The sequence below is a fragment of the Coregonus clupeaformis genome, chromosome 26, assembly GCF_020615455.1.
Source record: "Coregonus clupeaformis isolate EN_2021a chromosome 26, ASM2061545v1, whole genome shotgun sequence".
Lineage (NCBI taxonomy): Eukaryota > Metazoa > Chordata > Actinopteri > Salmoniformes > Salmonidae > Coregonus > Coregonus clupeaformis.
Genome location: NC_059217.1, coordinates 23,890,471 through 23,903,633, shown reverse-complemented (window position 1 = coordinate 23,903,633; position 13,163 = coordinate 23,890,471). Strand labels below are relative to the sequence as shown.

Here is a 13,163-nt window from a genome sequence, read left to right as displayed (position 1 = left end):
ACACATAGAGCCACAACATTATTGTTGTAGGTATCTGAAAATATTCAACTAATGTGTGTGTGGTCATTTCCAGGTGTTCTCTGATGGGTTTTGACCTGAACCGTCACTGGCAGGAGCCGTCCCTCTGGGTCCACCCCACCCTCCACGCCGTCAAACAGCTCATCGTCCAGCTCAGCCAAGACCCAGTGAGTCCCAATCTCCAACCTGCTTACACACTTTATACAGCTGTGTATTCTTCACCCTGCAGCACACAACATACAACCGTTTCAGAGTCAAGAATGGGCTCAAATTCCACGTAGATACTAGCTCTACACTGAGTGGACAAACCATTAAGAACACCGGCTCTTTCCATTACATAGACTGACCAGGTGAATCCAGGGGAAAGCTATGATCCCTTATTGATGTTATTTGTTAAATCCACTTCAATCAGTGTAGATGAAGGGGAGAAGACAGGTTAAATAAGGATTTTTTTAAGCCTTGAGAAAATTGAGACTTGGATTGTGTATGTGTGCCATTGAGGGTGAATGGGACAAAATATTTAAGTATCTTTGAATGGGGTATGGTAGAGGGTGCAACTCAATATTAGAAAGGTGTTCTTAATGTTTTGTACACTCAGTATATAAAACACCTGAGTTGAGGTTTGAACTATGTTCTGAACTCTATTTCCAGTTTAGTGCTTAGTTCAATCCTGTGGAACTAAAGAAAGGTGTGCTGTGGGATTGATACTCAGCAGCTCCCTGTAACATGTAGGTCTCTGGGACGTTAGATATTACTGAGGGGCCGGTGTCTATAGTGTACTCTATATTCAGCTTGCACTTTCTTTCTTAGAGGACCGGGCCCTTGTGTTTTATTTTGCCTTCATGTTAATTGTAAGTGAAAACGCTGGTTGTTAGATTACTGAAGGTCAGAGTCTGTCCTGGGAATCGTCTGCCATTTCTTGCACTTTCTAATCCTGATAAGACCAGGGCATTCTGCTGAGCAAAGGGGTGCGCCCCTCAGTTTAACCTTTTCCCCCAGCGCTGACATGCTGATCGATGGGCTCCTTCATGGCAGAGTGATCCACTCATGTCCCTCACACTTCTGCAAACTACACACACACACACACACACACACACACACTCACATCCAAACACACACCACACAAAAGTACATTCTGTAGGTTCTCTCTCTCTCTCTCTCTCTCTCTCCTCTGCTGCTCTGCCACCTCTGAGAGTCGTCTTTCAGATGGCACTCCCATGCCGCCTCTTCCCGCTGCCCTCCCCAGGAAGCTGCCCTCCACAGCCAACCAAAGCATTTGTGTTACACAGCTTAGTTGTTGTTTAGTGCTCGGTTGAATCCATGCTGTGGGCATATGAAAACAGTGTAGGCAAGGAGTCTCAGTAAAATCAAGAACTTTACATTTTGATGGAAATGGCAATGGCTATGAAATGTGTAAATGGTGTATATTCGGCAGGTTAGCACTCTATTTGTGACACCACTGCCCTGGGCCCCTTTCTCTCTCTCTCTCTCTCTCTCTCTCTCTCTCTCTCTCTCTCTCTCTCTCTCTCTCTCTCTCTCTCTCTCTCTCTCTCTCTCTCTCTCTCTCTCTCTCTCTCTCTCTCTCTCTCTCTCTCTCTCTCTCTCTCTCTCTCTCTCTCTCTCTCTCTCTCTCTCTCTCTCTCTCTCTCTCTCTCTCTCTGACTTTCTTTCTCAGACACAAACACACAACACCATTTGCATTCACTCTCATACTCACACACATACATTGTTTTCCCTCAGTCTCCCTCCAATGCACTCTAACTCTGATAGAGAACATGCACATGTAGCTCAGTGCAGAGCCACAGGCTGAGAGAGAGAACCTCTGCCTGCCTGCTACCCACATGTGTAATTATGATTCCACTGGCTGATCCAGTGGTTGGAAGGAGAACTCTCATTAAGCTCTTCACCCCTTCACCACCTCAGTCTCTGAACCCCCCAGCACCCTCAGCACTACATTCATCCATATAGTACAATCCCAACCAAGGCCATGTGCCCACATCACATCAGCACCACTCTCTCCATCCCATCCCCAGGCCTGGCTGTGGCCGACTGGCCCTGTCAGAGGAGAGGCCTGGGCTGCCTCTCTCCAGCTAATAACATCAGACACAGCACTCACATCTGGGGCTCCCACATGCCAGTCCCAGTGCCAGCTCTATGGCCAGGGGCCTGGCCCTCCATCCACTGCTGTCTCACACTGTGCATATCCACTAATGAGGCTACAAGGCCACGGTCTGAGGACAACAGGAGGAGATCAGCGCCGGGCTAACATGCTACTCTTTATTTGTCCGCTTCCCTCTAGCTGGCAGATGGTAGCAGACGCAGAGGATTCCAAGCTGTCACTGGCCATTTGACTCTTGAAGAATGTCAAACCAAAGCCATTTCTCTAGCTTTAGGAAAGGGCTCAGTGACAGTCAGACTGCAAAAGCATTTATTTAATCCCTTTTAGTAATGTAGAAGTCTTGTTTTTTATTTTGGAAAATGTATAATTGTATCTCTCTATCATTAGAGAAAGATCCCTCCTTTTTTGATAATCTCTAAAAAGCCATTTATCTAAGCTTGATTGACAAAGATTTATTTTCATTAAATACAGATTTCAGTTGCTTCTTAGAAAACCTAGAAGCTGTCACCTTACATCCTTATATTAGCTCTGAAACCATCTGAATGTAAGGACATTTGAACAGTTATATAAAATCCTGTCATTTCACATCCACAGCTGAGCATGGGTCAAAAGCAGAAATGGCATAGAGTCAGTGATGCAAGAAAATATATCTGTTCCCAAGTTCCTTGGTGGAAAAGAGTGAAGAAACAAATGGACCCATCTCCTAATCATTATTTTTGATTGGCTGATTACTCAGAACATTCATCATAGTGAATGTATCCCCACCAATCTGACAGATAATGTGTTAAGGATGACAAAAGGGCCAGTATTGCTATGGTTAATTTCTGACCTTTTTAATATTACAAAATACATTTTCTATCTGAAACAAATGTATTTGGTCCTGTCATGCCTGTTAGATGAATACTGCACCTTGAAAATCACCCCTTATCCTTCTGGCTGTACTTTATTTTATTTATTTTCTGTGGGGAGCCATTGTCTGCTGTATTCAGGGCGCTTGGGGAAAATGCTATTTTCGTATGTCTGTTGAGATGTCCTCTGGTGTCATCGGCCCATTTCTTATCCATTTCTGAGATTTACGGCCAATTTGTCCACATCATTACTCCCCCTTTTCACTTCCTCAACCGCCTACTCCAGTTTGAAGCAGAACTGTCTGGCTCTCACAGGCAAAGAACAAGAAAATAGCACCGCATAGGAACCCATTTGGGGTTTCTCTCTAGTTTTGTGCTGTTTGTGCTAAAGATGCATAGATCCACCAAACAGGGTGTGTGAGAGGTTGGGAGGTGGATAGATGGAGTAACAGACATTGACTGTGGCCAGCTCTTTGCTGCTTTTCCTGGCACACGGGGCTTCCAGACAGATGCAGCTGCTTACGAAGCACTAACAGCCCTGTTGCAGAGGGCTGTCTGAGTGCCCGTTCAGCTTGATTACAAGTCACCTCTGTGTTAAAAAGGAACACATACGTCCATCAATTAGTCTGTGGCAGAGAGAGAATGAGGGGCTTACAGGTTTGAGCGCTGTCACGTCTGTTCTCTCTCTGTAGCACACCTGGACCCACCCACCGCACCGACCACACTGTATCAGTGTGAAAATGTATGCACTCACTAACTGTAAGTCGCTCTGGATAAGAGCGTCTGCTAAATGACTCAAATGTAAATGTAAATGTATCATTCATAACTCTGCTCCCCAGTCATACAGGGATACTTATAGGTTTTAGTCTACATTTATAAACACTCTACACGCCCTGGATGTTGGAGTATCATTTGAGCATGTTCAGCTATATGTTAAAAGTTTTATGAAGTAAGTTCCACTGAACGCAGCTAGGGTTTCTTCTAAAGGTATTGCTGATGCTAAGGGCTTTGTAAGAGAATCTGCCTCTAATCTGTAATCCTGCTTAAATCAGCAACAAAAAAATTGTGTTAAGATAAGCGAACCGTTTATGGCCCAGACTAATTAATATGCAGCAGATAAGTACTTGTCTGACTAAATTCATTTGACCTTCCGCATTGAACTAAACTGCAGAAACCCCAGTTCTGATGAAATTGTGCCCAAGTCCTTCTATTGAGTTGTAGGGAGCTGCTGTCTAACAAGCCGTTCTCTCTCCCTCTCTCCCTCTCTCCCTCTCTCTTTCTCTCGCTCTCTCTATGAGAGGTGTAATTTGTAAAGCCTCTACACTCAGATTGTCTGTTGACTTTCATTCTCTACGTTTCTTAATTGCCTCTAATTGCTTGATTACAATTTCAAATGAACAATTCTCTAGGTCAAAGTGGGTTGGTAATTAAACAATCAATCACTGCTCCAGCCACACAGTCCTGTCTGCCTGTGATTGACAGCACATTAGGAGACTGTTGTGCTAGCTCTCAGTTGACATTGTGGGCTGGATTGAACTTCACTGTATCATTGTACTTCCATTGTCCTTGAGATATTAGGGGGAATCACCACTTAGGGTCCAGAGTGATTCCTTGTTTGGAGACTGGGAGATGCTGTTGGTGATTCACTTTGGCTTCCCAGCTTGAATCTTTTATATAATTCTGGAGCAAACCACTGGATCGCGGCCATTTAAGCGACCCAACGCTGTACGAACATTTAATTTAGATTTTTAATTACATTGTTAACAGAGAAAAGCAGTCAAGCCAACTCATCGAGCAAATGGTGCCATTACATACAATACTCCATCATTTGAGCTGTACTTTAACAAGGGGAAGGGTCGTTTTACGTCTGTGTAAAAAATCCCACTGGGTGGTTCCGAAGTCCCAACACCCTCCACCCTCCTCCCTTTACCTGGGTGAGCGCTGCCGATTAGAGGGCTTTCTGCCTCTAGCAGACCCTGGGAAGTGGGAACTCCTTCAACTGCCTGATGGAGCTGCCTTAATGGCGGCTGTGTTTTGCTTTCTTTTTCTGTTTTTTTGTTGTTTCCCGCTCTTCCTCTCGGGCTCCATCCATCAGCCTGCCAGAGCCTGCTGCCGGCCCACTCCCAGCCACAATATTTCACAGCCAGCCATCAGAGCAGCTGACAGCACCGCGCTCGCCAGGAAATTGCTTTGGCTGTGAGCAGAATTTCAAGCATCGCATCGCCCTCTCCCCCCTCCCCTTCCTTTTCCTCTTCTCCCTCTCCTTCTCCATCCCTCCCTTCCGCCTGACGACCCCCGGGAACTGAGATACGGTCTGGAATGTGTAATGAGAGGAGAAGGAGAGAGAGATAGGGAGGGAAAGGAGGCTGTGCTGGGCTGACCTGGAGAATGAGGGGTCAGGGGGAGTGAGAGTGAGAGAGGGCTCATTAAACCTGCTTCACCGTGTCCACGGCTAGAGAGAGAGAGCTTTATACACTGGCCACAGTAGCATGGGATTGGCTTGGAATTTCATTCTACAATTCTCTAACATGAAACTGAACTATTATTCCCCACTGTGTCACCCCTGCTGTGCAGCCTTGTTAACTGAGGAGATTTTCACAAGACTGTCCCTAGAAGAATGTCTATCACCATATTGCACTGCTTTTATCTCTGTCTTTTAAAGCCAAACTTTTGAAATAAAGCCAGGATTAATTATGAGGGGTGTGTACTGACGCAGATGTGATCTGAGGGGCGCTGTAGCGGTGTGTGTGTGTGTGTCCTTGAGTGTGTGGCAGCTGGTTCTCATAGTGTATTCCTCTCAGCTCCTCAGATTGCTGTGTGGGAAGGAGTGCAGCTACAGTACCTGGTAGTCTGAGTAAAGCCTGATTGTGTGTGGGCTGGACTGTTGTATTGTTGTGCAGCTGTATCTGGAGAGGTCACCCCCAGCCAGTCTCCATATCTCCTCTGTGTGGGGCCACCAAGCCCGTCTCCTGGGCACTCCTCTCTTTAGCTCTGTCCCTGGGCTCTACTGGGGATAAAAATAGGACTTGTATCCTATCATTCTACCCCCCCCTCTCCATCTCACTCTCTCTCTCTGTCGCTGTGGGAGGTGTGTCATCTCCTCTGTGCTTTCTCCTCTGCTGCTCTGCCACCTCTGAGAGTCGTCTTTCAGATGGCACTCCCATGCCGCCTCTTCCCGCTGCCCTCCCCAGGAAGCTGCCCTCCACAGCCAACCAAAGCATTTGTGTTACACAGCTTAGTTGTTGTTTAGTGCTCGGTTGAATCCATGCTGTGGGCATATGAAAACAGTGTAGGCAAGGAGTCTCAGTAAAATCAAGAACTTTACATTTTGATGGAAATGGCAATGGCTATGAAATGTGTAAATGGTGTATATTCGGCAGGTTAGCACTCTATTTGTGACACCACTGCCCTGGGCCCCTTTCTCTCTCTCTCTCTCTCTCTCTCTCTCTCTCTCTCTCTCTCTCTCTCTCTCTCTCTCTCTCTCTCTCTCTCTCTCTCTCTCTCTCTCTCTCTCTCTCTCTCTCTCTCTCTCTCTCTCTCTCTCTCTCTCTCTCTCTCTCTCTCTCTCTCTCTCTCTCACTCTCACTCTCACTCTCACTCTCACTCTCACTCTCACTCTCACTCTCTCTGTCTGTCTGTCTGTCTCTGTGGCCTTTACAGAAGATGGGTCTGGAGTTCTACATTGACGTGCACGCCCACTCCACCATGATGAATGGCTTCATGTACGGGAACGTGTTTGAGGAGGAGGAGAGAGTCCAGAGACAGGCCGTGTTCCCTCGTCTCCTCTGCCAAAACGCCCCAGACTTCTCCTTCGTAAGTTCCTCACATCAATCATACCAGGGTAAACTTTACAAGTACTGCAGGGCCAAGAGATTTCCCTGGTCAGGCCATATCAATCCTAACCCTACTCATCTCACGTATGTTCCACAGGAAATACAGACCACATATTAGCTAGTTGTCTATGCTACGGTAGTGACTGTATGAACCTCAAGGTTAACTGAGATCTATCATACAGCTGGGTGTGGAAGCTTTATATTTGAGAAGTCTGTTTCCCTCCTCCTCCCAGCCACACTGACCTTCAGCACTCAGCCAAAGTGACATTTTGCAGCAGTGCCAGTTACATATAGCCAGAAGAATAACCTTTTCTGTGCAGCGACACATTCACAGCTCTCATAGACTTTCTTCACCAGTACACAAGGAAAGTCTTTCAACAGCCAAAATGATTTTAGCCACCCACCATACATAACGAATTGTCCACCAGTTATTTATTATGCTGTTTTAATAAAGAGCTAACCTTTGGCGAGTGTATACTGCAGTTTGTGTGCCTGCATGTGTGCGTGTGTGTGCGTGTGTGTGTGTGTATTCCGTTGGGGTGTGTACAATAGCGGTGACAGCTGGCCATAAGTCATGTCCCTTACTGTGCTCTATTTTTTTCCTGCCCATTCAGCACTGCCCAAAGCACATAGTCATAGAACTCAATAAGTTCTGCCAGGAGTGGAAGCCTGCATTTAAGTTACAGGGGTCAAATTCCATTGAAGTTGAGTGGACTAGAGGGAAATGGAAACAGCCTAAATTGACTGAATCATGTATAACACTGAAGCTGACTTAAAATCCATGTTAATATGCATAACAACAAGACTGCAATGAGTTGTATAGGCATTGTTAGAATGAAGCATTGAAATTCACCAACACACTTCTACAGATCTTAATTTGAGGCAGTTTGCTACAGCAGGTAAATAATCCTGCAGCAACAAGAAATGTGAATTATTATGTAGATTATAATTAATGGGCATTTTTGTAGGGGTTGATACATTTTTCGTAAGGGAAAAGTGGAAATTACAAACTTCAGAAGCTTTTTTAAACCTCAAATACATTGCATTGCAGGAATGTTCTCCTGCAACAGGGTGATCAAATTAAGATCCCACATCTGGCTACAACATATACTTTGTCACTTTTCTGACTAATCAAATCTTATTTGATTTATAATGTTGGTATAGTAGAATGCACTCTGTATTAACAGTGTGTTTCACCCCCACAGTCCAACACGTCATTTAACCATGACGTGGTGAAAGCTGGCACCGGGAGGCGCTTCCTGGGCGGCCTACTGGATGACATGTCCTACTGCTACACCCTGGAGGTGTCCTTCTACAGCTACATGGCAGCAGGGAGCACGGCGCCTGTTCCCTACACAGAGGACACCTGTATCCTTCTCTCTCAATGTCCTCATTAGGGGCCCCAGGTGGCCAACCCCCACCCCTCAACCTTCCCTGCCTCTCCCGCTGGCTGTTAGGGGAGAGGAGAGGAGGCATCAGAGGGAGAGACAGAGATTGAGAACACAACATGTGTACCTCACTGATGTTTCCTCCATCTCTCCCTCCCTCCACTAACTTCCCCAAACTTCTGAGCTTCACATCCCATAGCAATCATGCTGTATTGATGTCAGAGTTGATTGATAGTTCAATCAATACATCCTGTCCATCCATGAAGAAGTTAGGCAACAGGAGCACAGGGAATTGTGGTGTTGTGGTGCCTGGGACTCATGGGATGCAGGCTGCAGCATAGATAGATTGGTTTAAAGGGATATTGAGTGTGAGGTTCTGTCCCAGGAAGGTGTGTGACAGAGTCCTCTGTAGATTGTTTTCTTGTTGCCTCGTGTATTGAAAGGCTTGTGTCATTGAGCCAGCAAACCAGTGTTCAAACACCAACAGTGTTTTCTGTATTTGTGGACACCAAAACACGTCACAAACAGAATCCGATTTCTTCTTGAGAGCCCGGCCTGTGCGCAGAGATTGGGCACTGTGGGCAGATTGCATTTGTGTCCTCTTAAGGGAGATACCCCAGACTACAAAAGGTCTGATTCTCCAAATCAATGCTGCTCCTGAGTAGACAAAAGCCAGCCCTGTACAGTTGTCTGGGCCAGTGATGTCTGTACACCAGGCAACAGAACAGGCATCTGTAGAGCCCAGTAATGAGGGCTGAGGGTGATAATGTCAGGCTATTGTAGTGGCGCTCCATCACCTAGCGTTTATCCACATGCTGCCTGCCCCTATAGTAACAACCTCTCATTTAGGGCCAGACGAGAGCCTATTGATTTCTTAATTATTCCAGGAGTCATCATTATTGGAGGCCTGGCTCGATTGGCAGGCAGTGCAGGGCTGAGGTGTGGATGAGTCAGGTCAGCCCCTATCACGCTGCCTTGCTCTCATGTTCCGACAGATACATAGTGACAGTGGGGAGGCGGCACCTGCCACATTGATTTTGTTTACAAAAGAGGTAGAGAGCATGTATGTTCTGCTTTTATTGTGATGAAGAATAGAATACAGCAGGCCTGTTAATCGCACAGTGTTTTGTACACGCCAAAGGGATTCAGGGTTAAATTGACATTTTCTATAGACTCAAGTTTTCCTTCAGATTACCTTGTATTTAACCACCTTAACAACATTTGTTGGAAAAGAGGAGACACAGCTCAGATCCATGGGATAGAGAAGAGGCAGAAAACCAGAGTGGTGTGAAGCCTCAGCCTACAGTCAGAAAGTGTACTGTGCAGTGCCCAGATTGCCTGAGATGAGAGGAGATATTATGTGTAGCCTAAGTGCCCTCTAGTGTCAGGAGGGTGAGGTGTCTGTGTGTGGCTCAGCTCTGTGTAGCTATGGCCATGCCTGCCTGGTATCACTCTGTCACACTGTAGACAACTCACTGCCAGCCACCCTTATTTACAGGGAATCATTCACTTCTTTGTTTATTTATTTGATTATTTATTTATTTATCTTGTGTATATCAAAAAGTCTGTAAAGCCTGTGATTGATGCTGTAACTTCAAATAAAATGTTATTTGTCACATGCTTCGTAAACAACAGGTGTAGACTAACAGTGAAATGCTTACTCACGGGTCCTTCCCAACAATACAGAAAGAAAAAAAAGAGAAATAATAGAAAAATAAAAACACGAGGAGTATATATACCAGGAGTAATGATAACTTGGCTATATACACGGGTGCCAGTACCGAGTTGATGTGCAGGGGTACGAGGTAATTGAGGTAGGTATGTACATATAGGTAGGGATAAAGTGACTAGGCAACAGCATAGATAATAAACAGTAGCAGCAACGTATGTGATGAGTCAAAATAGTTAGTGCAAAAGGGTCAATGCAGATAGTCCGGGAAGCTATTGGTTAACTATTTAACTAACTACAGTGGAGGAAAAAAGTATTAGTCAGCCACCAATTGTGCATGTTCTCCCACTTAAAAAGATGAGAGAGGCCTGTAATTTTCATCATAGGTACACGTCAACTATGACAGACAAAATGAGAAAAAAAATCCAGAAAATCACATTGTAGGATTTTTAATGAATTTATTTGCAAATTATGGTGGAAAATAAGTATTTGGTCAATAACAGAAGTTTCTCAATACTTTGTTATATACCCTTTGTTGGCAATGACACAGGTCAAACGTTTTCTGTAAGTCTTCACAAGGTTTTCACACACTGTTGCTGGTATTTTGGCCCATTCCTCCATGCAGATCTCCTCTAGAGCAGTGATGTTTTGGGGCTGTCGCTGGGCAACACAGACTTTCAACTCCCTCCAAAGATTTTCTATGGGGTTGAGATCTGGAGACTGGCTAGGCCACTCCAGGACCTTGAAATGCTTCTTACGAAGCCACTCCTTCGTTGCCCGGGCGGTGTGTTTGGGATCATTGTCATGCTGAAAGACCCAGCCACGTTTCATCTTCAATGCCCTTGCTGATGGAAGGAGGTTTTCACTCAAAATCTCACGATACATGGCCCCATTCATTCTTTCCTTTACACGGATCAGTCGTCCTGGTCCCTTTGCAGAAAAACAGCCCCAAAGCATGATGTTTCCACCCCCATGCTTCACAGTAGGTATGGTGTTCTTTGGATGCAACTCAGCATTCTTTGTCCTCCAAACACGACGAGTTGAGTTTTTACCAAAAAGTTATATTTTGGTTTCATCTGACCATATGACATTCTCCCAATCCTCTTCTGGATCATCCAAATGCACTCTAGCAAAGTTCAGACGGGCCTGGACATGTACTGGCTTAAGCAGGGGGACACGTCTGGCACTGCAGGATTTGAGTCCCTGGTGGCGTAGTGTGTTACTGATGGTAGGCTTTGTTACTTTGGTCCCAGCTCTCTGCAGGTCATTCACTAAGTCCCCCTGTGTGGTTCTGGGATTTTTGCTCACCGTTCTTGTGAACATTTTGACCCCACAGGGTGAGATCTTGCGTGGAGCCCCAGATCGAGGGAGATTATCAGTGGTCTTGTATGTCTTCCATTTCCTAATAATTGCTCCCACAGTTGATTTCTTCAAACCAAGCTGCTTACCTATTGCAGATTCAGTCTTCCCAGCCTGGTGCAGGTCTACAATTTTGTTTCTGGTGTCTTTTGACAGCTCTTTGGTCTTGGCCATAGTGGAGTTTGGAGTGTGACTGTTTGAGGTTGTGGACAGGTGTCTTTTATACTGATAACAAGTTCAAACAGGTGCCATTAATACAGGTAACGAGTGGAGGACAGAGGAGCCTCTTAAAGAAGAAGTTACAGGTCTGTGAGAGCCAGAAATCTTGCTTGTTTGTAGGTGACCAAATACTTATTTTCCACCATAATTTGCAAATAAATTCATTAAAAATCCTACAATGTGATTTTCTGGAGAAAAAAATTCTCAATTTGTCTGTCATGGTTGACGTGTACCTATGATGAAAATTACAGGCCTCTCTCATCTTTTTAAGTGGGAGAACTTGCACAATTGGTGGCTGACTAAATACTTTTTTTCCTCACTGTATTTAGCAGTCTTATGGCTTGGGGGTAGAAGTTGTTCAGGGTCCTGTTGGTTCCAGACTTGCTGCATCAGTACCGCTTGCCGTGCGGTAGCAGGGAGAACAGTCTATGACTTGGGTCATTTTTAGGTCCTTCCTCTGACACCGCCTGGTATAGAGGTTCTGGATGGCAGGGAGCTCGGCCCCAGTAATGTACTGGTACCCTCTTTAGCACCTTGCGGTCGGATGCCAAGCAGTTGTCATACCAAGCGGTGATGCAGCCAGTCAAGATGCTCTCAATGGTGCAGCTGTATAACTTTTTGAGGATCTGAGGGCCCATGCCAAATCTTTTCAGCCTCCTGAGCAGCCTTCTTCATGACTGTGTTGGTGTGTGTGGACCGTGAGAATTCCTTAGTGATGTGGACACCGAGGAACTTGAAGCTCTCGACCTGCTCCACTACAGCCCTGTTGATGTGGATGGGGGCCCTCCATTTCCTGTAGTCCAGGATCAGCTCCATTGTCTTGCTGACGTTGAGGGAGAGATTGTTGTCCTGGCACCACACTCATCATTATCGGTGATCAGGCAAGCCACCATCGTCATCAGCAAACGTAATGATGGTGTTGGAGTCATGCGCAGCCACGCAGTTGTGGGTGAACAGGGAGTACAGGAGGGGACTAAGCACTCACCCCTGAGGGGCCTCCGTGTTGAGGGTCAGTGTGGCGGATATGTTGTTGCATACCCTCACCACCTGGGGGCTCCTTGAAAGCGGCAGCTCTAGCCTTTAGCTCAGTGCGGATGTTTTATGTAATCCATGGCTTCTGGTTGGGATATGTACGTGAGGTCACTGTGGGGACGACGTCGTCGATGCACTTATTAATGAAGCCGGTGATTGAGGAGGTATACTCCTCAATGTTATCGGATGAATCCCGGAACATATTCCAGTCTGTGCTAGCAAAACAGTCCTGTATCTTAGCATCCGCTTCATCGGACCACTTCTGAATTAAGAGCGTCACTGGTATTTCCTGTTTGAGTTTTTGCTTGTAAGCAGGAATCAGGAGGATATAGTTATGGTCAGATTTGCCAAATGGAGGGCGAGGGAGAGCTTTGTATGTGTTTTTTTGCCTCTGGTTGCACAGGTGACATGCTGCTAAAAATGAGGTAAGACGGATTTCAGTTTCCTTGCATTGCCTCTGGATATGCATTTTCTTGTTTGCTTATGGCCCTATGCAGCTCAATCTTAGTGCCAGCATTGGTTTGTGGTGGTAAATGGACAGCTACGAAAAACGTGGAGGAAAACTCACTTGGTAAATAGTATGGTCTACAGCTTATCATGAGGTATTCTAACTCAAGCGAGCAAAACCTAGAGACTTCCTTAATATGAGAGAATGCGCACCAGCTGTTGTTAACAAAG

General features: G+C 45.7%; 1 protein-coding gene across 1 annotated transcript in view; it reads left to right on the top strand.

Moving 5' to 3' along the window:
* The window catches only part of LOC121540249 (cytosolic carboxypeptidase 6-like), a 499,145-nt gene that overhangs the window by 469,838 nt on the left and 16,144 nt on the right, over nt 1-13,163 (top strand). The window contains exons 9-11 of the mRNA XM_041848977.1: nt 74-185; nt 6,646-6,798; nt 8,024-8,186. Coding sequence (XP_041704911.1) covers nt 74-185; nt 6,646-6,798; nt 8,024-8,186 — 428 coding nt within the window. The remainder of the gene's footprint in view (nt 1-73; nt 186-6,645; nt 6,799-8,023; nt 8,187-13,163) is intronic.